The sequence below is a fragment of the Chenopodium quinoa genome, unplaced genomic scaffold (assembly GCF_001683475.1).
Source record: "Chenopodium quinoa cultivar QQ74 unplaced genomic scaffold, ASM168347v1, whole genome shotgun sequence".
NCBI classification, from domain to species: domain Eukaryota; kingdom Viridiplantae; phylum Streptophyta; class Magnoliopsida; order Caryophyllales; family Amaranthaceae; genus Chenopodium; species Chenopodium quinoa.
The window spans coordinates 22,227,799-22,251,428 of NW_018742204.1; the positions used below are offsets into that span (position 1 = coordinate 22,227,799).

Consider the following 23,630-nt stretch of genomic DNA (forward strand, 5'->3'; position numbering starts at 1 on the left):
ACAAATTTTTTGAAATTATTAGATCAGAAATCATTTTGATATTGATTAAGGATGTTAGGAACTTTGGTCATGTGGTACACACTTTGTTTATAGTACGGAGTAATACATTACTAAAAACTGCTAATTAGCTGTCATAACTCATAAGAAGAGCTAAAAACAGTTCTCCGTAATAAATTAAAATCTACTGTACATACTAAGGGTGAAAATTCTATAGTGGTCGTTTGAATATGACTATCATAATATTTTAATGATTATATAGTTCATAATTAACGTATTTTTATCCTACTAATTAATTATATTACTCTATTTTTGCTATAAAATATTATTATCAATATTTTTTTAATTTATCAAATTAAATTTTTAGTTTTATTTATGTAATTTTACTCTTATTTTTATAGTTTCTCGAAAAATATTTATTTTATGTTGGATTAAAATTTTCAAAAATTATATTTGCACTATAGAAATTAGAATACTAATTGTGTCCAATTTATAGTGAAACAATGAATCGCTCATATTGTTTATTATTAAAATAATAAGGTAGTCATATTTTAAACCACTTGTAGAAACTTCCTTCTGGTGAAAACGTTATAATGCATATATGTATTGCTAAATAGGCATATAGCTCGAAATTTGGTTATATACCCTATTAAAAGCAACTTTAAATCTCAATTGTGGGCAATTGTGGCCTTGTGGGTGTAGTAAGGGTCTCCTCATACTCAATACTAAAACGTCAAGTTTGCTCCACATATTAAAACAAAGTTTTAACTTTTACTTGATACATTGAATTTAATTTATTTTAGATGACAACATGCTTTGATTTTAAATGTACTTAAAAGGGGATAAAAATAATAAAATAAAATAAAATAAAAACACTCATGCACTATTGTTAAACTAATTTCTTCACCTACGATGTCTCAAAAAATAAAAAAAATATAAAAAAAAAAAACTTCGCATACAAATATATATACCTAGTTTATAGAAACACAAACAACTTATGCCACATGTTACCTCCTTCAATATTTCTTTTTTTATATGTATGTTTTCTTTCTCACCAAAAAAAGACCTACCTCGTACATTTTTTTTTTATTAATGTTATATAATTCATTTCCCCTAAATTAATTTCTTCCACAAGTATATTCAATGACCTTTTCATTCTCTCCTTTCTAAACTATTTTTATTTCCAAAAATATACGAAGTATGTCTTTGTACTACTTATCTTTCATTTATACATGTATTGTAAGTCTTTGTACATCATACATCCACAATTGATAGGCTGCAAGTTGCAGAGAAATTTTCAAGCTACAAGGCCTACAACTACTTCAGTCATATATGACTATAACAAACTTCGTTGGTATTAAATAATTTATAGGTAACTTTATATTATTTAGTAAAAGTTATTCCAATTTAATAAAAAGAAAAGGAAAAATTGATATTTACTACCACCGGCACCCCGTATCAGATTTACTACCTATTTAAAAAAATATTTTATTTTGCTACCACACAAATCCCTAAAATGTATATTTCACTACCAAAGACCAAGACCGTTACTATTTCCGTTACTTGGGTTTAGCCACTGTTCAACCACCTTGCGGCCACCCGTCCACTTCACTGCCACCCGTCCCCTCAACTGCCACCCCCTCCCCCCTACCGGCGCCAGCGCGACCCCACCCCCTTCCCCCAGCCGGCGCGACCCCACCCCCTCCCTTCCCCCACCTGCGCAACCAACCCCCTCCCTTTTCCCGTACTTGCTGCCCCGACCCCTCCATTCACACCGTCACCCACAACTCCGATCCCCTTCTCTCTCCAACATCACCAAGCCCAGCCCACACTTCAACCCCCACCGCAACACTGCAGCGAGCACCACCGCAAGAAGCTTCGCTCCACCAGCAGCCCTGCACGACCATCAATTGAAGCTGAATACACGTCGCTGCTATTGATACAAGATGAATGCCCCCATTGATGCAAGATAATGCTTGGACTCCATTTCCGTCAACCGTAAACCACTATCGCCACACAAAAATTTCCCCCCTTTTCAAAACCCTAATTGCTTCAATTGTGATTTAATTTCAATCAAAATCTTCTATCAAATCACTTCAATGGCTCTTCGAACCATTTTCGACGCTTTAGTGCTAGGAACCGAAGTCGAAAACGCCGGAATTAATGGAAGTAATTCAATTTGGGGTGGGGGTTGGGCAGCGAGAACGGGGAAAGGGAAGGAGGGGTTTGTTGGCTGCGTAGGGGTGGGGGAGAGGGAGGGGAGTGAGTTCGCACCGGCGCCGGCCGAAGCTCTGAGCGCCGGCCGCCGGTCGCCGACAGGGGGGAGAAGGGGTAACAGTTGAGGGAGAGGGGTGGTTGGGTTAATTTTTTTACAAAAATCTTTTTTTTTTTTTAATAAACTTAACGGAACCTTAACGGATTCTGTAAAGTGATAGTAAAATTTTAATTATGTGATTTTGGGTGGTAGTAATATAAAATATTTTTTTAAACAGACAGTAAATCTGATACATGGTGCTTTGGCTGGTAGTAAATATCAATTTATATAGGTAAATTTAAAGAATAAATATGAATCGATAAAAATAATTTAAGGTCGGCAAAATATAATTTTAATTTGGTAATTAAGGTGAAAAAAAAAGTATTAGTTTGTTTAATGGGAAACGATTAAAATTATTCGTCTAATCAAACTACTACTAGATTTAAAAAAAAAAACAAATAAGCAGTATAAAGTCAGATGACAGCAATAAGAATACCTCAAATGGAATGAAAAAGGCATATCAAACCACCCAATTCAAAAGCAAAAAGGCAAAAGAAGTTGACGAGATTTAAAAGAACTGTGAACTTAAAAAAGACGAAAAAAAGGACTAATATTAACTAATCCATGACAAAACCTTATAGAAAATAAATTTGTGAATGGTAGAGATCTAAAAGATTTATTTAGATGTAAAAAATAAAATAAAAAATAAATAAAAAGTCAAAACAAGTAACTTAAAAAATTGATGATTTATTTTCATTTAAATTAGCTAGGAAGACCATAATTTTGCAGTTTGCACATGTGACATGAATGACGCTCCATGTAAAAGTGGACTTTGAAGTTTGAACAATCATTATACGATGATTACAATGAAAGTACTCCATTTGTTTCATCAATTCTCAATTGTTCAAATCATCTATCTTTTTTTTTAACATTAAAAAATTCATGTTAGCCATAGATATCTTTCACTGCATATTAATAAAAAGTTAAAAGTTGATAATTTAAAACATGTATTCAATCAATTGAATTATTGAATCTTTGCCAAAAAAAAAAAAGAATTATTGAATCTAACAAGAAGCAAGATAACGTTCAAATGACTATGTTTTTTTTATACTAAGGGCAAGTTCACATTACCTTAATTTTAGTCCAGTTCAGTTTAGTTCAGCTCCTATCAGTTCAGTTAAGCTTTTAATTTCTCTCTCACACAAAATATTTATTTCAGCTTAGTTCAGTTCAGTTTAGCTCCAATTAGTTCACTTCAGCTCAGCTCAGTTCAGTAAATGTGAACGAGCCCTAAGTATATCATAGGATATTCATGGACAAAGCTGATAAGCTTTGAATCCAAAGACGGAATTAGGGTAATGGTGAATTCTTCATATGCATCGTACTTAATTTGTAGCTAGTATATTGTTTTTTTATTCCTTACACTTTTCTCAAAGCATTTCTTTTATTTTACCTTCCACTTAATTTCATTTTTGGCAATTCTTATTTTAACCCTTTTTACCCTATTCAAAAGGACGTGTTTTTTTTACTTGTTTGCGTTTTTTTTTTTTTTAATGCAAGTATTAAGACTATATTAACAATAAAGAAAATAAATTATCAGATGAGTAGTTTATACTTTTCTCATCATCGATTTATAAAAAAACAAAATGTTATTTTGTTCTCTCTTTAGTCATTTAACTAATTAATTAACTTAGCTTCCAGCCTTCCACCAATCCACCATAACCTATCCACTTTCTATTTTTTAAGGATCGAAATTAGAAATTTGGAATATATAGTCATAAAATTATAGTTATATCGAATAACAATAACTCTAAGAAATTAAAATGGATGAACAAAAGATTCCCTTTCTAAAAAACTACAATCATTCAGATAATGAAGCAATTCAATCATCTAAGCAATTATTGCAACATAATCTTACACCGAATTATCAAGTTGGAAATCAAGAAGATGATTTTGTTGAACACACAAGTCTTGTTAAAAGAGTATGGGTTGAATCCACGAAGTTATGGCACGTCGTTGGTCCTTCTATCATCGCTCGTATCTCTGCCTACACTATGCTGGTTGCCGGTCAAGCTTTCGCCGGCCACCTTGGTGACCTTGAGCTTGCTGCTGTCTCCATTGCTTGCAATGTTATTGTTGGCTTCGACTATGGACTCATGGTAATTATTACAATACAAACTTTAACGTACTGTCTAATGCAATGTGTAGCATGTATATATGTGACGTTACTGTATTCTAATATGAATATGGCGTTAAAAAAAAAAATTACAAATACAAATATGATGTACAGTTTGCTAAATATATACCCTAAATTTTTCGTGATTTTACTTCTATTAAATGGATCTGAACAACTAAATCCGATATAAATGAATGATGATTAATGAGTTTTTGTTTGTATTTTAATTTTAATGCATGATGCGCATATACAAGTTAAGTGTAATAATATATGTAACACGTACTATTATAATTTTTTTTTTCTTAAGCTTAGAAAATGTAACATATTACTAACAAAAATGATTTATTTTTTCGATATGTTTACTACTTTTTAAATAGTTGGGAATGGCAAGTGCATTGGAGACGCTTTGTGGACAAGCATATGGAGCAAAAAAATACCATATGTTAGGAATATACATGCAAAGATCATGGATAGTATTATTCATATGTTGCATCCTTATGTTACCGTGGTACATATTTTCCTCCCCTATGTTAAAACTATTAGGCCAACCGGACAACGTGGCCGAGTTAGCCGGGGAGGTGACCCGATGGTTGTTGCCACTTCACTTCAGCTATGCCTTTCAATTTCCGTTACAAAGGTTCCTGCAGTGCCAGCTTAAGGCCGGTGTCGTGGCGTGGGTCTCAGTGGTTGCACTGGTGGTGCAATTATTTACGTCTTGGTTGTTTGTGTCCGTGTTCAAGTGTGGTGTGATTGGTATTGCCATGAGCCAGAATTTAGGATGGTGGGTTTTGGTTATTGGGCTGTTTGGTTACACTGCTTTGGGTGGGTGTCCTCTTACTTGGGCTGGTTTTTCAATGGAGGCTTTTTCTGGTCTTTGGGAATTTGTTAAGCTTTCCTCTGCTTCCGGGGTCATGATTAGGTAATAATCCTTGTTTTGATATCTAGTCGTTTCATTTTGACTTTTTACATTGTTCAGGTGTTAACCTGATTTATTTTACATGTATAATAAATGTTACGCTAATAATGTAACGTGTATGTAAGTAAAGTCGGTTGCATAGCTTCATATGCTTTCTTATAGAAGGAAATATATAGATATAAAATTGATATATGTTGATTATGAACAGCTTGGAGAACTGGTACTACAGAATATTGATATTGATAACGGGAAATCTGAAGAATGCAGAGATAGCCCTCGATGCTTTAACTATATGGTATGATTCTAGTACTCATATAGTCTTATTATATGTCATAATGTCAAGGCTTGTCTTTTAATTAGTCCAACATTTTATTAAAGGTGTATAAAAGCTCAATGCTCCGTATATTGGAGTTGTTCCTAAAGTAATAAGATGTTAACAAACAAACAAAAACATATGGTTTTGTTAAATTTAATACAATGGCTGTACAATTGTACCAGCTTGAGCATCAACGGATGGGAGATGATGATTCCTTTCGCATTCTTTGCTGGCACTGGGTAAGTTCGTGTGCTATGTAACAAATTTGACCCGACTTAAATTCAAAATGTATTCAATATTTGACAAATTAAAATTGTATTTTATATTTTTGCACTATATGCATATTTAATTTTCTTAATTTTTGATCCATTATGCAAACTTTTGAATTATTGTTACGAAACAAGTTGATGAAAGTATGGTAAATATGGACAGAGTAAGGGTAGCAAATGAGCTAGGAGCAAGGAATGGAAAAGGAGCTAAATTTGCAACAATAGTCTCAGTAACAACGTCCTTAGCAATTGGGCTTTTCTTTTGCCTGCTTGTTTTGATTTTTCATAACAAGTTGGCTTATATTTTCTCAACTAGCCAACCCGTCGTTGAGGAGGTTAAGAAACTCTCCGTCCTCTTGGCCATTACCATCCTCTTCAATAGTGTCCAGCCCGTGCTCTCCGGTAACCTCTCTACTCATTATTGAGGCCACAACTTAGGCCATGTTTACTTCACCTTTACAAAAAATAGTAAAAATAATTTTAGTTTACCAAAAATAATTTAAATTCTTGTTAGGGCCTATTATTGTGTATAGCTATCGGGCCTATTTCTTGTGCCCTACTCTATTTGCTAGGTTGTATATATACACTTCTTTACACTCTAATGATACACAGAAAATCTATTCACTCCAATTTGACATGGTATCGGAGCCTCTATACTCTAAACACTAAATTTTTTTTCTAATCTCTGATTTCTAATCACTACTCTGCTCTAATTTCTATTACTCTAATCGCTACTCTGCTCTAATCTCTATTACTCTATTGATTGATTATCAATGGAAAACGACGGGAAACTTGATCCTTCATCACCTTTTTACCTTGGTGCCGGAGATCAGCCTGGTAATTTGATTACCCATGTGGTTTTGAAGGGCGAAAATTATCTTGCGAATTCTTTAAAAATAATTTCATTTATTTAAAAATAAAAAAACTTTAAAGAATAAATATAACATAAAATCAATAAAAAAATATTATTATTATTATTTAAATTTCGTAAAATTGATTTCAGTTCACTAAAAATAATTTTGTTCAATTCAGTAAAAAAAAAAGGTGAAGTGATATGGCCTTATTGTATGTCCATTGAGTCGTGGACACACATTAGATAGATTGTTATTTGGGCTTGTTGAAAGCATTTATTTATAACTAATTTGGGCCGCCTGTAAACACATATAGGCAGATTTATACACAATTAACACAAACCATTAAGAATAATACCCGGTATATTAGTGAATGTGACAATTTTTTTTCAGACATTCTAAAATAGAAATTATGTTTTAATTTCGACGTTTTTTACTTGTAGGTGTTGCAGTGGGATCAGGATGGCAAAGCATAGGGCTTACATTAATATCGGATGCTACTATCTACTTGGTCTACCACTTGGAGTTTTTATGGGATGGAAATTTGAGCTAGGAATCATGGTACGTAATGAATATTTCCATATGTATCTCGTTGTTGATTTTGTTGTTGTAAATGAACATTGTTTGTTATGCTTCATTTCTTCCAAATTTAATGGTTTTGTTACAATTTTATTTTTTTTTCTTTTGTTGATTATAGGGTATATGGGCTGGAATGATTGGGGGAACGGCAGTTCAAACACTAATATTAGCTATCATCACAATAAGATGTGATTGGGAAAAAGAGGTACTTCTCCGTGTTTTGTTTATATTAATCGCAACACTTCTCTTTCTAGGAAAGTTTAAATTTCTTGCAATATTAGAAGATTGATTTAGACCGCTAATGCAATTTAATGCAGGCTCAGAAGGCAAGCATGCATGTCAAGAAGTGGGCAGAAGGAATCTAACAATGATTTACAACTGTGTGATATGTATGAAAATAAATAAATTATGAATTTTTATCTGCAATACCAGTGTAACTAGTAAAGATATTAATGTAATTAATCACTTCACAGTGTTTTTAAGTATGTTTTTCAGTAATTATAAAGTACTGTATAACACATTATCGAGAGTCCTCAACAGTGGCGGACCTAGAAATTTGATAATGGGGGACAATTTCGATAATTCAACTAACATCAACCTATTTAAAAAAAAAAAACGGGTACACAATACAAGTAATTTGGGTTTGGTTGGAAAATAGGAATAAGGGAGTAGTCGAGTGGTATGGTTGAAATAAAACACCCCAAAAAAAAGGAGCGATGTTACAAGGGGGATTCGAATGCCATATTATTTTGTGATATTAATTTCTTAGCAAACATTTGCCGAAGATGCTCGTTGCAGTCCGTGACTCGTGGTCGCGTGGGTGGTGGTTCGTGCCTCGTGATTGGGAAATAGGAATAAGGGAGTAGTCGAGTGGTTTGGTTAAAATAAAGAAATTTTTTATTTTTACCACCTCTAAAAAACAACTTAATTGCTTTTACCACCTCCATAAAAAAAAACCCCCAATAATAATATGATGACACGTGGACATGATAGGCCCCACTAACGAATTTATGGACAGAATGATGTTACAAGGGGGATTTGAACCCTGATCTAGGTAAACCTGAAATTGGGCCCCTTGACATATTAATTTTAGCCCACGACCAACTTAGCTAAGGCAAACTTCTTGTTTATTTTTACACTCAATTTTATATAAATATTTTTCCAGTTTTATTTTTTTTCCTAAATTTTTTTTTTCCTCTGTTTTTTTTTTCCCGAAAGTGGGGGGACAATGGTCCCCCCTTGTTCCTTCATGGGTCCGCCCCTGGTCCTCAAGGTTACTATTGAGATCTTTAACAGTTTTATAAACTGTATTAAAAATGTATTTAGTTCACCTAATTTTAATATATCAAGTCTTATCGAAACTTATTTGATTTTTTTTAAGTAACTTAATTACTTGATCTTATTTCAACTTATATGAACTTGTTACACCTTGTTTTTTAAACTTATCATACTTGTGATGTAAATATTACTTGAATATATAGTGAAGTTCATTTATTTGAACTTGTTTGTCTGAAATAAATGAAAATAAAGTGAACATAATAGGGGCCTAGTCTAAGCGAAATGCCTTAGGAACAATTGTACACATGGAGATGGCATAGTGAAACTACAATAATTTTTATTCCAGTGAAGATTGGCTTGATTACAAGTCAGGAACATTTTTCTCCTGCATAATTATATCTATAAAAAATAATTAATTGTTTCCCAAACAAAACAATTTAGGCGTCATTACAGCTTCAAATCGATATGATGTTAGATGCCCTCTCCCCACTTCTCTACATGGAAGGTTGCTCTCTGAGCCTGCAATTCATAGCATGAAAGATCAAATTGTGAATCATCCAATCGAAGTGAAGAAAAGAATAGATACTTTGTCTTCATAATTATTTAAAAAAAAATATAAAAAAATTATAAGAATTCAACCGATTTAGATTCAAATCTATAACTTAAGTGGCTATTATTCTGCGATATTTGTTAATACTTAATAGATCTTTCATATAAAGTCGATTTAATATAATCAGTAGGTACACTTATAAGCTATGGTTCAAAAATTACTCCCTACATATTTTAAAAGGTTTTACTCCTTCACATGATATCTATATAATAAAATTTAGTCATTACAAGTGCTATATTTTGTTATAAATTAAACTAACCATCTTAGCTACTAATGAACCGAATTTTTGAATTTTAATTACCTCTTTCTCCCAATCGCATCGAATTGTGATGATAGCTAATATCACAGTTTGAACCGCAGTTCCCCCAAATATCATTCCAGCCCATATACCCTGTAATCAAATCTTTTCTTTTAGTAACAAGAGTACAAGACCAATAAAATATAGGTCATGGAGCAAAACTTAAGTCAAATTATAGGAAAATAATTACCATAACTCCTTGTTTAAATGTCCAACCCATCAAAAACCCAAGTGGTGCACCAAGCAAGTAGTAGCATCCAAGATTTATGTAAGCCACCAAGCTTTGCCACCCTGATCCTACCGCAACACCTACAAACAAAGGCCACCAAAAATTAAGAATGTTACGCCGGTGGGGCCGTATGTCATCGCTAATCAAATGTTGCCTATAGAGCTGCAACAACTATTGTTACTACGTATAAAAAGGATATATTAATAAATCATTGGAGAATTAAATGTATTATACGTACATAGTACATTTAATTGATTGCATAACAATAATGTGACAACTGACAACGTACTATATTTGGACGAGGAAAATTTTAACGCTATAGAGTAGAGAACTTCGTAACTTACCGGAGAGAACGGGTTGGACACTATTGAGGAGGATAGTGAAGGCCAAGAGGATAGAGAGCTTCTTAACCTCCTCAATAACGGGTGTACTAGTGGAGAAAATATAAGCAATGTTTTCATGAAAAAGCAAAACTAGCAACCAAAAGCAAAGCCCTATTGCAACGGACGTCAAAACTGCTACTGCTGTTGCAAATTTTGCTCCTTTTCCATTTCCTGCTCCTAGCTCATTTGACACTCTAACTCTGTTCATATTTCACACATATATTAGCATTAATATATCTCGTGATGTTCATTGCATCAAATAAGTTCATGTAAGACAAGTTCGGACAAATAACCAAACTCAACTAATTTCTAATTACCCCTATTATTATAACCAAATATAATACGAGTAATTTGTTTGCATTTAAATTGCATCAAAAGAGAGCATTTCTATAATTTTAACTATAAATATGCAAAGTTTAGTAACAGTAACTTTGGGCGTTATTACATCTTCAGCCCCGAATTTAATGAAATGCCGAAATTACCCTTTGCTCCCTTATATTGCTTTCTCCTTGCCACTTAACCCCTCTTTCTCATTCCTCAACTCTCTTTTTCACCGACTTCCTTCACTCTCTCTCAGAAACCTAGAGAGAGAAACCTTCTACACCTTCAGCAATCACCGGTCATCCATTCGATAATGGTTATGGGGCTTCGGTTCTTCTTTGGGGTAAGATCTTTATCCTTCTTATAAGCATCTAATATCAATTTGACAATCTAGGGTTTAGCTTTAAATCCATAGAAGTCCACTAATCCTTTTTTGGGTAATTCTTCTTAATTAATTATCTGAGTTTCGATTGAAAAATCAAAGGCAATTCTTCTTAATTAATTTTCTGAATTTTGATTGAAAATCCGAACTATTTCTTGATGAAGGATTGGTGATTTCGCCCTTTTGATTTTGACCTGAGAAAGGAGAAAAGAGGAGATAACTGGCTGAGTTTATATCTGCCGATGAAAGGAAAATGCTGCTGAAGATACTTTGAATGCTTACAAAGCTGCTCAGGTTTGTGTGTTTTCTTTAATTTTGTTTTGATTTTTTTTTTCTTCTGGTTTTAGGGTTTAGATGTTTTTTTTCTTCTGAATAAAAAAAATTAATTCGATTTGTATTTTTTATTTTGAATTTATTTTCTGATTTTGCTGCTCTATATACTGAGATATGGAAGAACAACTGAGATTCGAGCTAACAATCGCTAATTAAAACAAGTGCATTTTGTATAATTGGTCGAACGACTGAGATTTGATACTTAAATATGCATATATTTGATGTATTTTGTATAATTAATAAAATTCCTTCAGTTTTATAGGGGTATTTTGATGTATTTTAAGATTCTGGCATTTTTATTGGGGTTTGGATGTATTTTGGATATTTGAGTAAATTTCTGCAGTTTAATGTGAATTTTTGTGGGTTTTTGAAAATTTGAGGATTTTGTGGTTTAATTTAATTTTGTAATTGAATTGAGGAAAATTTTAATCGGAAATAATCTGAGTAATCCATGAATGAAGGAGTGTTGATGAAATTCTAAGAATTTTCGCCCTTTTGATTCAGGTTTTCTTTTTTTATCTTATTCAGTTTAATTGCTTGATTTTTTTTGGCTTGAACACTCCAATAGTGAGTCCATAATGGAAAATGGGTGTGGATTTTGGGATTCTTACCCTTGCATTTCTGATTGTGATGGCTACAGACTTAAATATGTGTGGTAAGCATTGAGACTATAATTGGATGATACCTTGCAATTGAGTGGCATCCTAGAATGCCCCTTTTTTCCTTGGGGGTCTGTAGGAAATGTATAATCTGGAGCATATCAGGCTGCTTTTGAAATATATTTCTGAATCGTCCTTCCTTTTTTCAGCTTGTTTCAGATGTATAATGTCACTTTATGAAGTCATGAGTATTGTTCAGCAAAAGTTGTCTGCATATTACAGTCTTGATGGTTTTGGTGTCAATAGGATCTCAGATTTCTTGAAGTTCTATTTACTTTTTATCATGGTGATATAAGCTGAGTGCCAGAATTCTTAGATTAATTTACTCGCACGTTTTTATCACTACCACTCCTTAATTTTATTCTTGATAATCTTTTTAGACTCTCTTAAAAGTTTCATTTTTACTTGGGTGCTCTTTCTTTGTCGGACGGTTCCTTATAATGATTCATGTTAGCCGAATCCAAATCATTTTGGGACTAAGGCGTTGTAGGCTCCCTAATATTTTTTTCAATTTTTTCTTGGATAAAGGCTCTATATCTTTTCCATTTATGTTGTCACGCATTCGTGTTAAATGGGTGTGTAGTACTGCTAAGGTAGTGTTTGACTTTGAATGGTGTTTTGTTTTTATTATTTATTATTTTAATTATTTTCTTCTTACTATTCCATTCAATAGCTATGCTTAGCCCGGCAGATTGTGCCTCAATATGTATTACAGTGGCTGAAATAAATCATTGAGCTTACATCTATTTATATTAAAATTTAGAGATGTTTCTCTAGCTCAGACCAACTCCAAGTCCTTTTTGTTGCTGACGTTTTCTCTGAAATTGATTCTTCAAGCTGAATGTGCTTTTTTTTCAACGGTATTTTGTGTTGTGCTGGATTCTTCCTATCAAGGACACATTTGGTTGTGAAATTCTGATGAAAGTTATTCAACAGAGATAATTTGGTGGAGGGAAGCAGGAATGATTGGATTACTGAAGTGACGTTGGTGGGGTTCACATCATTTGAAGTTTTTGCACTCCAACATAGTTTTTCAAAATCAAAGGAGGTTAGTGAAAAAGTAGATTCAATATATTCCTGTTTCTTAGTAGTTTCCTTGATGCATTGTTTTTGGACATCAACTATGGGGTGTGACCACCACTTCCTCCACCCTTCCTCTTGGAAGAATAAAGATTAACTAGGAAGAAATTTTGTGCATTGGAAAAATATATTACCCTTTGAATTCTAAGCATTATGTGGAATTGTCGAAAAGAATTTAAGCAGGGTCCCATAATCCCATTATTGAGGATTTGAGCTGGAGAAGGTTATTATAGTGTTAAAAGTTTCCATGCTTTGTTTTTTCTTGTGGTGTCTTGTTGTAGCTTGTAGGGCTTTATTTCACCTTTTGGAAGCCCGTGGAGTCTACTTAAACTCAATTTAATACTACTCCCTCCGTCTCTCTAAGGTTGCCCCATTGGCCATTAGAGTATATAATAGTTTTAGTTTTAGTTGGGCATTAGAGTATATATCTTTAAGTTTTAGTTGGGTGGAGTTGATGCGAGAGAAAACTGGTGGGTTCAGATGTATGTGAGAGTTATGTGGCGGTCATTCTTGACCATTTGTGGTATGGGCCAAACTTAAAGTAATACACCAAAAAGAAAATTGGGGCAATCTTAGAGGTTAAGAGGGATTACTATTATTTACTCTTAGGGACATAATTGAAATTACTTTAGTTATTGACAAAACCTTAAGCAGTACAGCCCCTGTGATTATGGCAGACTGAGTTAGTTGAGCATAAATTCCCAGGAATTATTTTTTTGTTTAACCTTTTGATTTATGTTCCACGATTACATGGTGTGCTCACTATGTTGGCATCATCCATTGTAACTACTAATCAATGTTGACATTTTTGGCAGGAGGAAAGTCTAGAGTCTAGGCATGTTTGTTGCCTCTTATATTATTGCATGCTTCTTTGCGTAAGACATCTTTGTTGCTTCTGTTAGGTTGCTAACCTTTGATAATTCCGAGAGCATTGCATAATCATTTCCTTGAATTAATGGCGTTGGCCGCTGTATGGTTTCTATTTTGGATTGGGTTTGTGTGTGTTCTTATTAATACTTCATGTCCAAAATTTGTCTTATTTGACTTTGCAAATCCAAAATTTGTTAACTTTAACCATGTATATATGAATACAAAAGTCCTCCACATGAAATCTTATTAGATTTGTGTCACATACAAGTATATATTAATATTAAAGAATTTACATATTTAATTAACTGTCAAAGGTGTTTTTTGTAAACCGCATAAAGTCAAATGTTAAAATTAATTTTAATTATATTAGTTATATTATGTTGATGTCGTAGTAGTCTTAATAGATATGATTGGCTGATAATAATAGACTTGTCAAATTATTTAGGAAATATGCTTGTTTAGTGGTTGGAATTTATAGATGGTCCGTTTAGATTTGTTGGTGGAAACTGGAAAGGTTCCTTGAGTCCTTTTCAATTTCATGTCACAATAATAAAATTAATACTTCGTAATAATTATCAGATTGAAGTCTGGTTGATAAATGATGATCCAGGTAATATCAATGAAAGGGAGACTCTTAAGTTTTTGCTTATTTTGAAGTTTTCAGTTGCTTTAAATGCTGTTGTCTTCCAAAGAGTTCGTAGAGTTAGACCAAGTATTTGCTTGGGAAGCTGTCAAATGGGTATGAATCTTGTATATACGGGCTCTAATGTACGAAGTATATGTAATTACCACGAGGAAGCTTATAACTATTTATTCTATTTTTGTAAAGGGTATCTATATTCTCCCATTGCTACAACAATATCTTATGGAGTAACTTTTTTTCAATTTTGCACATTACTACTTCGTATTAATTTTGTTAGTAAAAGCAGGAATATCCGTGTTCAATTTTCACCCCTTTACAATTTCGGACATGAGTTTGCTATCTTACTATCTATGACCAAATTAATTTGCCTCCTTGATTTTTTGTTTGTTGTCGCAGGTATAGTTGTTGGTATGCAAAATTCAGAGGCGAATGACATAAGAAACTAAATTTACGAGTATAAAATAAGAAATTGAAGACCATTGTAGAGGCAAATGAGATAAAATTTGGCATGCCAAAGGTGTGTAAATGGCATTGTTGCTGCTCTATTGATATTACTGTATGCCTGCACTCAAGTCACAACGTCGTCTGCAGCCACCTATATTCCCATACCCAAAACCACACCCTTACTGCTTCAATTACCCATCTTCGTTTTGGGCCTCGGCCATTATTATTTACTCCCTCCGTTTCTTTTAAGGATGACGATTTTTCTTTATGTTCCACGTCGGCTATGAGTTGGTGAGAAACTAGAGGAGACATATTGCGATGAACGGCGGCAGGGGTACTGGTGATGGCGAAGTTTCCGGCATCAGACTGCCGCTATCTTAGGACTGCAACCACTTAAAATATAGACGAAACTCTCAAACTTGTAATGTATTTTCTTTCCCTTTCAATTTGTTGTGGTTGAATAGAAAGATAGAAAAATTGCTCATTTCTGAAATATTAGGCTTCAATTTTTATAAACAATACTTCTAAATAGCAACTTCTTAATTCGGGCATTCTTTTTTGTCATTGAACTATAAGTTTTGAGTTTTCTTCTCATTTTGGTTATAATATTCATGGGTGTAAAAATTTCTACTTTACTTGAGCTTTGTCATTCATTTGGGTATCCATGTCTGTGAAATGATCTGATACAACTCATAATTTTGTTCTTTCTATTCTCTTAAATTTATTATCTGCAGTATGATCTTATATGATAGTAATTGTTAGTTCAATTATGATTGCATTTGTATAATTGATCGTAATCTCATAAAACCCAAAAGGGATCTTATTTAATTGTTATTATATACTTGTGTATGTATTTCCTTAAAAAATTATTAAATTCATGTATTTGTTGGGTTGGATTTAGAAAAGATTAAGACAAAAAAAAAAAAGGAAAATTATGATGAACTAAATTTACAGGTTGATTTTAGGCAATGTATTTGATAAGACCCTTATATAATCTATGTAAGCTTTGAGTAGAAGATGAAGAGTTCTAAATTTTGATTAAGAAATTGATGATTTACTAAAATTGAGTATTTTTTCATTATTAGCAGGAGTTGAAATCAATAAAATGTGTATAATGGAGATGTGATTGACAATTCAGGAGTTGAAATCATGCATTCCATGTTCACAAGCACACATTAATACTCTTAGAAAAACACATTTAATCAACCAACTAAATGAGGATTGAAAAAATAATTGCTTGAGAAGGAGGAGATGCTTGAAAATGGAAAATAATGAGGGAAATAAAATTGGGAAAGAGGTAGATGAGAAGGGAGCCATGGAAACAAACAAAATGAATGGTGATGAGGAAAATCAAGAATAGTTAGGTCATGAAATAGAGGGAAGGGCAAATATGTAATTCACTACTTTATGATAGAGGACGTACGGAGAATTATAGAGATACAGAGAGGGGGTTGCCATTGGAGAGAGAAAGAGATAGAGAGAGAAAGAGATAGAAAGAGATCTCGCGACAATAGAGGGAGGAAGAGGTGCGAAGCCCTTCAAAACCATATTTAATGTTTAATAGTGAAAAGGCTACGAAGTAAGGAAATGATAGAAATTAGGAGTATGAGAATGAAAAAAAAGGTGGAGAGGCTTCTACAAAGGAGATCGAAAGAGCTGAACATTTTAGAAGACCATTTCTATAACGTTATCAAGGGAAATAATGAGCATTTTTTTAAAAAAATTCTAACATTTTAAAACCATAAAAGTCAATTGTAAAAATTTAGAGAAAGATAGAAAGGGAGAGGAGAGAAAGTGAGAAGCGATAATAATGAGAGCAAGTGTTAAAAAGCAATAAGTTAATGATCATTGTAAGTTGCAAGATTAAGAGTGTAAAAATGAAGAAAGACAAAAGGAGAGGATGGAGCAAGTGTATTCTCTGAATCGTATCATTCACAGGGAATCATAGTATGTGTATTCATATTGATTTATTTAGATGAAGAATGTCTGTATTTGTCTATTATATTTTTTTGGCTTGCTTTAATATTTTTTTTGATATCCTGTTTTTTTGATGTAGAATGTCCCGGTAGATTTTGCCCGAAAGCATTTTCAAAACCTTACAGAAACGACTAAGGTTCTTCTGCGTCTTTATGATACAAATTTTGAGGCTGAGCTGAAGGTTCAAATTCTTGAAAATAAAATTGTGAAGTGTTTTATCAGAAAAGGTGTTGATAAATTGATTGATTATTATGAAGTGCAAATTAATGAAGGCGCTGTGCTAAAGCTTAGGCAGGGGAAGGTTATTATATTTGATGTTTATCTGCAACTTAATAATGATTCTTGATTTACCTATTTAAAATCATTAATAAATGAATTTCTTTAGTTGATCTAATTTTGTGAGTTACTTTTAGAGTAGTATAGGTGATTAAATAGATTTGAGATTTGTGGAATATTGATAATTTCTTCTATCATGTATGTTGATTTAATAAAATTGTATGATTTTGATGTTGAATTAATTGTATGTTTACATAGTATAAAGTTTCCGAAAAAAATGGAAATATATTACAAATCTGTTCAAAATACTATTCCAAATTAAACTCTAAATATAATCTTTGGTAATGGTGCTTTCTGTAAAAGCATGCCTTACTATATAATGCTACATCTGTTTAGTCAAAAGGATGGTCTCCTAAACGAGCTATTTAAATTTGCATTGTTTTAAATGTAGTATGAAGGAACAAAATCAAAAGGATTAAATCTAATTTGTGGGTTAATGAATAGAAATCCGCTCTTTTAGCTTTTTGTTTGTAGCTCTAGAAACAACTGAATAAGCTTAAGCAAAAACGCATTTTTTGATCAATTGTATATACAATGCGCTATTTTTACAACACAAATAAATCACATATAAAATTACTTCTAATAAACGGTTTGTAAAATATACTCTATAATAGTCTTCACTATTTTATTACAAAACCGCAATGTAATAATGAATACTACATGGACCATACAGATTCGCGAAAATTACTTATCTAACCGTCGAGGGGGCACGCGCTACGCGCGTGCACCAACGACTAGTTTATTAAAAATGTAACAAATTGAACATTAAATGGAATATTGAACAACTAATCTTTAGTTAAAAAGTGGGAGCACTTCATATAGATTTTAGTAAAATAGACATTTATTTTGAGATGGCATAAACTTTTAATTTTTATTCCGTAAAAAACAATAAAGAATCATTTGAGTCATAATAGAAAGCTAATTGATTGCACTTTCTTGTACCTTTGCCTAATGTCTACTACTCCGTGTGACATTTCTATCATAACAATCAATTAATAAAAAGCTAATTGATTGCACTTTTTGTAAATTAAAAAAAAAAAAAAAAAATCATAACTCGTCATGATTTAAGTAATTCAATTTGAAAGTTTCATTTGACTTACATTCGCGTTTATTATAAATTGATTTTAGTATGATAAATGGACCATCCTAATAAATATTAAATACTGTATCAAATTAATTTTGAGATGAATATACACAAATGTTTTAATAATACGTTACGGACTTACGGGTCAATATTGCGGAGTTTAAAGAGCACGAGAAAGAGAAGCCAGCAACTTACCCGGCGCCAGCAAAGAATGCAAACGGAATCATCATCTCCCACCCGTTGATGCTCATGCTGACAAATCACCACAAAATTACTCACGTGTTATCAATATTCAAACAACACATTTTTATGATAAAGAAAGAGGTGGCCTCATTTGCTTCAATAATGAACCAACCCACTTTTGTCAACAAACATACATTTACTTTTTTTTTTTTTCCGAGTATATATCCTTTAAAATCGTCTTTATAGTATACTAATATACTATACATAGTGCGGTCTATTCTCATTGACTGAGCTGAGCTAAATTGAACTGAACTTATTAGAGCTGAGCTGAACTGAACTGAACTTATTAGAGTTGAATTGAACTGAAATGAATTGAAGTAAATATTTTATAAGAGGAAGAAAATTAGGAGCTAAAATGAATGAAAGTAAATATTTTATAAGAGAAGAAAATTAGGAGCTGAACTGAACTGAAGTTATTAGAGCTAAACTGAACTAAACTTATTAGAATTGAACTGAACTGAAAATAATCGTATCAGAACAGGCCCTACGTATATAAATTGATTCTAGATTCAACCAAAAATTTAAGCATCACATACATATTTAAGACCACAACTTTACTCTCGCTTCTCTTACTCTTTCACCAATTTTATTTGCCTCATCAAAACTTAAAGATGTAGGGCCTGTTCATATTTACTTATTTTCAGTTCAGTTCAGTCCAGTTCAGTTGAATTCAGTTCAGCTCCAATCAGTTCAGTTCAGTTCAGTTCAGTTCAGTTCAGCTCCAATCAGTTCAGTTCAGTTCAGCTCCAATCAGTTCAGTTCAGTTCAGTTCAGCTCTTAATTTCCCTCTTTCATAAAATATTCATTTCAGCTTAGTTCAGTTCAGTTCAGTTCCAATCAATTCAGTTCAGCTCCAATCAGTTCAGTTCAGTATGAACAGGCCCGTAGTATGATGGATGGGATGGAGGAAATAATATTAAAAAACGGGTCCACTAGAAAGGTGGTGGTTTTGGAAACTAATCCATTCTTTTATGAGGACGGATAAAGGCTTATATTCATTAATCATTATAGAAGTGTCAATTCAGATATTTAAATCAGATTCAATTATATCATTTTAAATTTAATTCATGCTAAATTATTATTATTAAAAATGACTTATTATGCACCACAATCTGAATGTTGATATTTAATAGTACAAGTGTATAAGAAATAAAAACGATAGAGATATTATCGTACCATATTGATAATGCATCAAGGGCTATCTCAGCATTCTTCAGATTTCCAGTCATCAGTATCAATACTCTGTAGTACCAGTTTTCCAAGCTGTTGATTATAATATACAACAAGTTAGTTGGATCTTTAAAAAATATCTAAACAGCTAAAAATAAAATAATACTCCGTAGTAAAATAAACTCCCTTCATTTTGCATTACCATACTACCATGTGATAGAATCCAATTAGGGACAAAGGTAATTAATAGCTAAGATGGTATCCCCTAATTAAGGCACCAAGACTAATCAACATTCATGTGCATGGTTTTAAAATTGGATCTTTACGCTAGATTCCATTTTTATTAGTAATAGAAAAGAGGTTGAATTAATAAATAATTGGAGAAAAAATAACAAAGGTGACATAGATTATGTTATCTTTGTGGTGGTTTTATAGGCTCGAAAAAACAAAAGTTATGGAGAAAAATACACAAAGGTGATATAAATTAGATTATACTTTTAAAAAATTTAGGATCAAAAACAAAAGTTATGGAGAAAAATTAACAAAGTACATTATACTATTTTTGTGGTGATTTTATAGACTCAACAAAAAAACAAAAATCATGGAACCAATTAATGAAATACTCCATACATCTATTATCGAGTCAATCACTTTTAAAAATAGCAGATATTTCCGAAAGTGAAATTTCTTTATTTGTTCTACTATATCAATTATTGATATGCACTTACAATTTATCTTATTCGTAAAATCTGAATTTTATTTACTTCATCTAAATGAACTTACTCTTATGTTAATCAATAGTCAAATCAAATGGAACAACTGTATCGTGTCCCAAAATAAGTCTGATTTTTTAATGACTCGTAATAACCCGCCTAATAATCAAATTAAGCAACCATCAATATGGGTTATTTTACAATAGAAAAGGAAGAGAATTACCAAAGCATAACTCCGGAAGCAGTAGATAATTTAACAAACTCCCAAAGGCCAGAAAAAGCCTCCATAGAAAAACCCTGCCAAGTTAAAGGACACCCACCAAAAGCAGTGTAACCAAACAACCCAAAAACCAAAACCCACCATCCAAAATTTTGGGTAACAGCCACACCAATGATGCCACACTTGAACACGGACACAAACAACCATGACACAAACAACTGCACCACCAACGCCACCACGGACACCCACGCGACGACGTTGGCCTTAAGCTGGCATTGCAAGAACCTTTGTAGTGGAAATTGAAAGGCAAAGCTGAAGTGAAGTGGTAACATCCATAACGCCACTACTCCGGCCATTTCGGACACGTCGTCCGGTTGGCCTAGTAGCTTCATCATAGGACTAGCAAATATGTACAAAGGTAACAAAAGTATGCAACATATGAATAACACTATCCATGACCTTTGCATGTATATTCCTAACATGTGGTACTTTTTTGCTCCATATGCTTGTCCACATAGTGTCTCCAAAGCACTTGCCATACCCAACTGTCCAAAAAAAAAAACATCATTTTTGAGGAAAAATTACTTAATTTTAGACAAGAAAAAAAAAAGTGTTGGATTGAATAATAATCAAGCATTAAATTTAGACAACCATAAAGAAAATTTAAACTTGTTACTATGATAAATTAATAAAACAAGTCCCGGCCCACAATATTGTTGCACTTAAACATCATGTATGCCATAGCAAGCAGTTCAAAGAAAATACAGTTTATAGTCAAATTCATAAATCTTTGGACAATTTTAAAAAGATATTTAACAATTAACATAAGAAATTATAATTATCAGATTGATGCAAACTAAATACAGATTAGTTGGTAAACAAAACCTAGGAATCTAGGATAGCTTAGATTAATTCACGTCTATAGTACAACCTTTTGTTGCTTTCTATTGACAAAAAATATAGTAATAAATAATAAAGTACTCCGTACTAATCAACAATCGATCAATCTACTCAATTATTAACAAACTAGATATCAATAATTAAATATATATATTATACTAGAACATATAAAATTATATTATGAATATGTAGATTTTATAACATGAAACCTCACTTAAACATGTATTTACATTACCATGAGACCAAAGTCGAACCCAACAATGACATTACACCCAATAGAGATAGCAGCAAGCTCAAGGTCACCAAGGTGGCCGGCGAAAGCTTGGGTAGCCACCAACATAGTGTACGAGGCGATACGAGCGATAATCGAAGGACCAACAACGTGCCATAACTTCTTAGATTCAACCCATACTCTTCTTACAAGAGTATCATCGTTATCTTCATAATAATCAAGAGTATTATTAGAATCATGTAACAAATGCTTTGGAGATTGAAATTGATCACCTTCATTATTTGAAGGATTGTAGCTTTTCAAAAGAGGAACTTTTTGGTCATCCAATTTCTTGGAGCCATTTTCCCTGGACATTTTTTTTAAGGACTAGTTTTGAGAGTAAGAGAGTCCAATTTTTTTCTTTCTAATCTTTAAAGAAAAGCGATATGGTTGGCAAGTGGAGAGAGAATTTATTATTTAAAAAAAATGAGTGAGAATATAATGGATACGTGATTGAACTTTTTTATTGTATAATACAATTTTTGTAATAATTAAAATATTGACAAGAGAATAATTTTTGAATTTCCCTTTTTCGGTTATTATAATTCCAATTTTATTATCCATGAATAATATCAATATTTTAAGTTGTTGTTCATGTCCACATATTTTTTAGAACTATGCCAAACACTATTGAGATCGGACTTTTTCGGGATAATCGATCAAATTGTGTACAAAGTAAGAAAAATTGTATCTAGTGATGACTTGACTTTTGGCCAATATCAATTATTAATGAGTTACGGGATTTAGTGTCTGTTCTCTTCCGTTGAAATTCAGTTCAGTTCGGTTCGGTTCAGTTCAGTTCAGTTCTTAATTTATGTCTAATAATATTGCTAATGATATAAAGCCAAATTTCATTCTTTTAAGCTCTTATTACAACAACAACAACGACAACAACAACAACAACAATAATAATAATAATAATAATAATAATAATAATATTAACAATAATAATAATAATAATCAATAAGTAATAAATAATAATAATAATAATCCCCTCAAAAAAAAAATAATAATAATAATAATAATCAATAAATAATAATAATAATAATAATAATAATAACAATATTTTTAAAAAAAAAAATTAAATTTATTTAAATGGAATAGATACATGTAAGTGTTTTGTGTTCTTTTGTCATAATACTATTTTATTTTTAAATTAAATAGTATATGTGTTTAAAATGTTTAGAGGTTTCAAGTTTTTAATATATTTTCCATAAATTTTATTATTATATAGTATATTTTTCGTAAATATTTTAATACGTACATTTGTATATACACATATGTATAGTAATAAATAATCAATAAATAATCAAATATCACTAATCCGTAGTTAAAAATCACTAATTAATAAGTTCAGTTCAGTTTAATTCAGTTCAGCTGAGTTCAGTCAATCAGAACAGGCCCTTAGTTTGTAATTTTGAGGTTATAAAGGATATGGAGAAAATTCTTCCCACTACAAGTATCTGGCAGCAAGGATTCATGACCATTCTCCTCACTTTCAAGTGACCAGCTTGTAAATACTAGACCAAAAAAAAAAAGTGAAGATTGAGTGGTTGAGCCATTGATGTCCGACTAGAATCATTCTCCTTATCTTAAAGCTTAAAAGAGAATTGCAATTATTAACATAAATTTCGAAATATTAAAAAAAAAAAAAAAAAAAAAAGTACCTTAAAATCAGCAAATTTATTAAACTACAATGGTAATCTTATACTTGTACTACATTTAATCTTGTTCTAAAACACCAACACAACTCTTCCTATTTATGGATAATTACAATATTTTGATTATGATAAAAGTATAAAACATATTCTTGAACCTCAATCATCCG

At 32.1% G+C, this 23,630-nt stretch overlaps 1 protein-coding gene, 1 long non-coding RNA gene and 1 pseudogene across 2 annotated transcripts; 2 read left to right on the top strand and 1 right to left on the bottom strand.

The window, feature by feature from the left end:
* The first annotated feature begins 3,541 nt into the window (after positions 1-3,541).
* On the top strand, positions 3,542-8,058 carry LOC110723726 (annotated as a pseudogene).
* An 830-nt stretch (positions 8,059-8,888) lies between these two features.
* On the bottom strand, positions 8,889-22,216 carry LOC110723719 (protein DETOXIFICATION 27-like). The gene is made up of 8 exons (XM_021903086.1): positions 21,767-22,216; positions 20,635-21,176; positions 19,705-19,791; positions 18,481-18,537; positions 10,118-10,356; positions 9,735-9,853; positions 9,548-9,637; positions 8,889-9,155 (listed from the first exon to the last, which is right to left on the bottom strand). The coding sequence occupies exons 1-8, from the start codon at positions 22,115-22,117 to the stop codon at positions 9,108-9,110; spliced, it is 1,533 nt and encodes a 510-aa protein (XP_021758778.1). The 5' UTR covers positions 22,118-22,216; the 3' UTR covers positions 8,889-9,107.
* Positions 10,683-15,596, top strand: LOC110723734. The gene is made up of 4 exons (XR_002511752.1): positions 10,683-10,820; positions 11,024-11,153; positions 12,788-12,899; positions 14,841-15,596. It is a non-coding gene; the product is annotated as an uncharacterized LOC110723734 (long non-coding RNA).
* Positions 22,217-23,630: the final 1,414 nt, after the last annotated feature.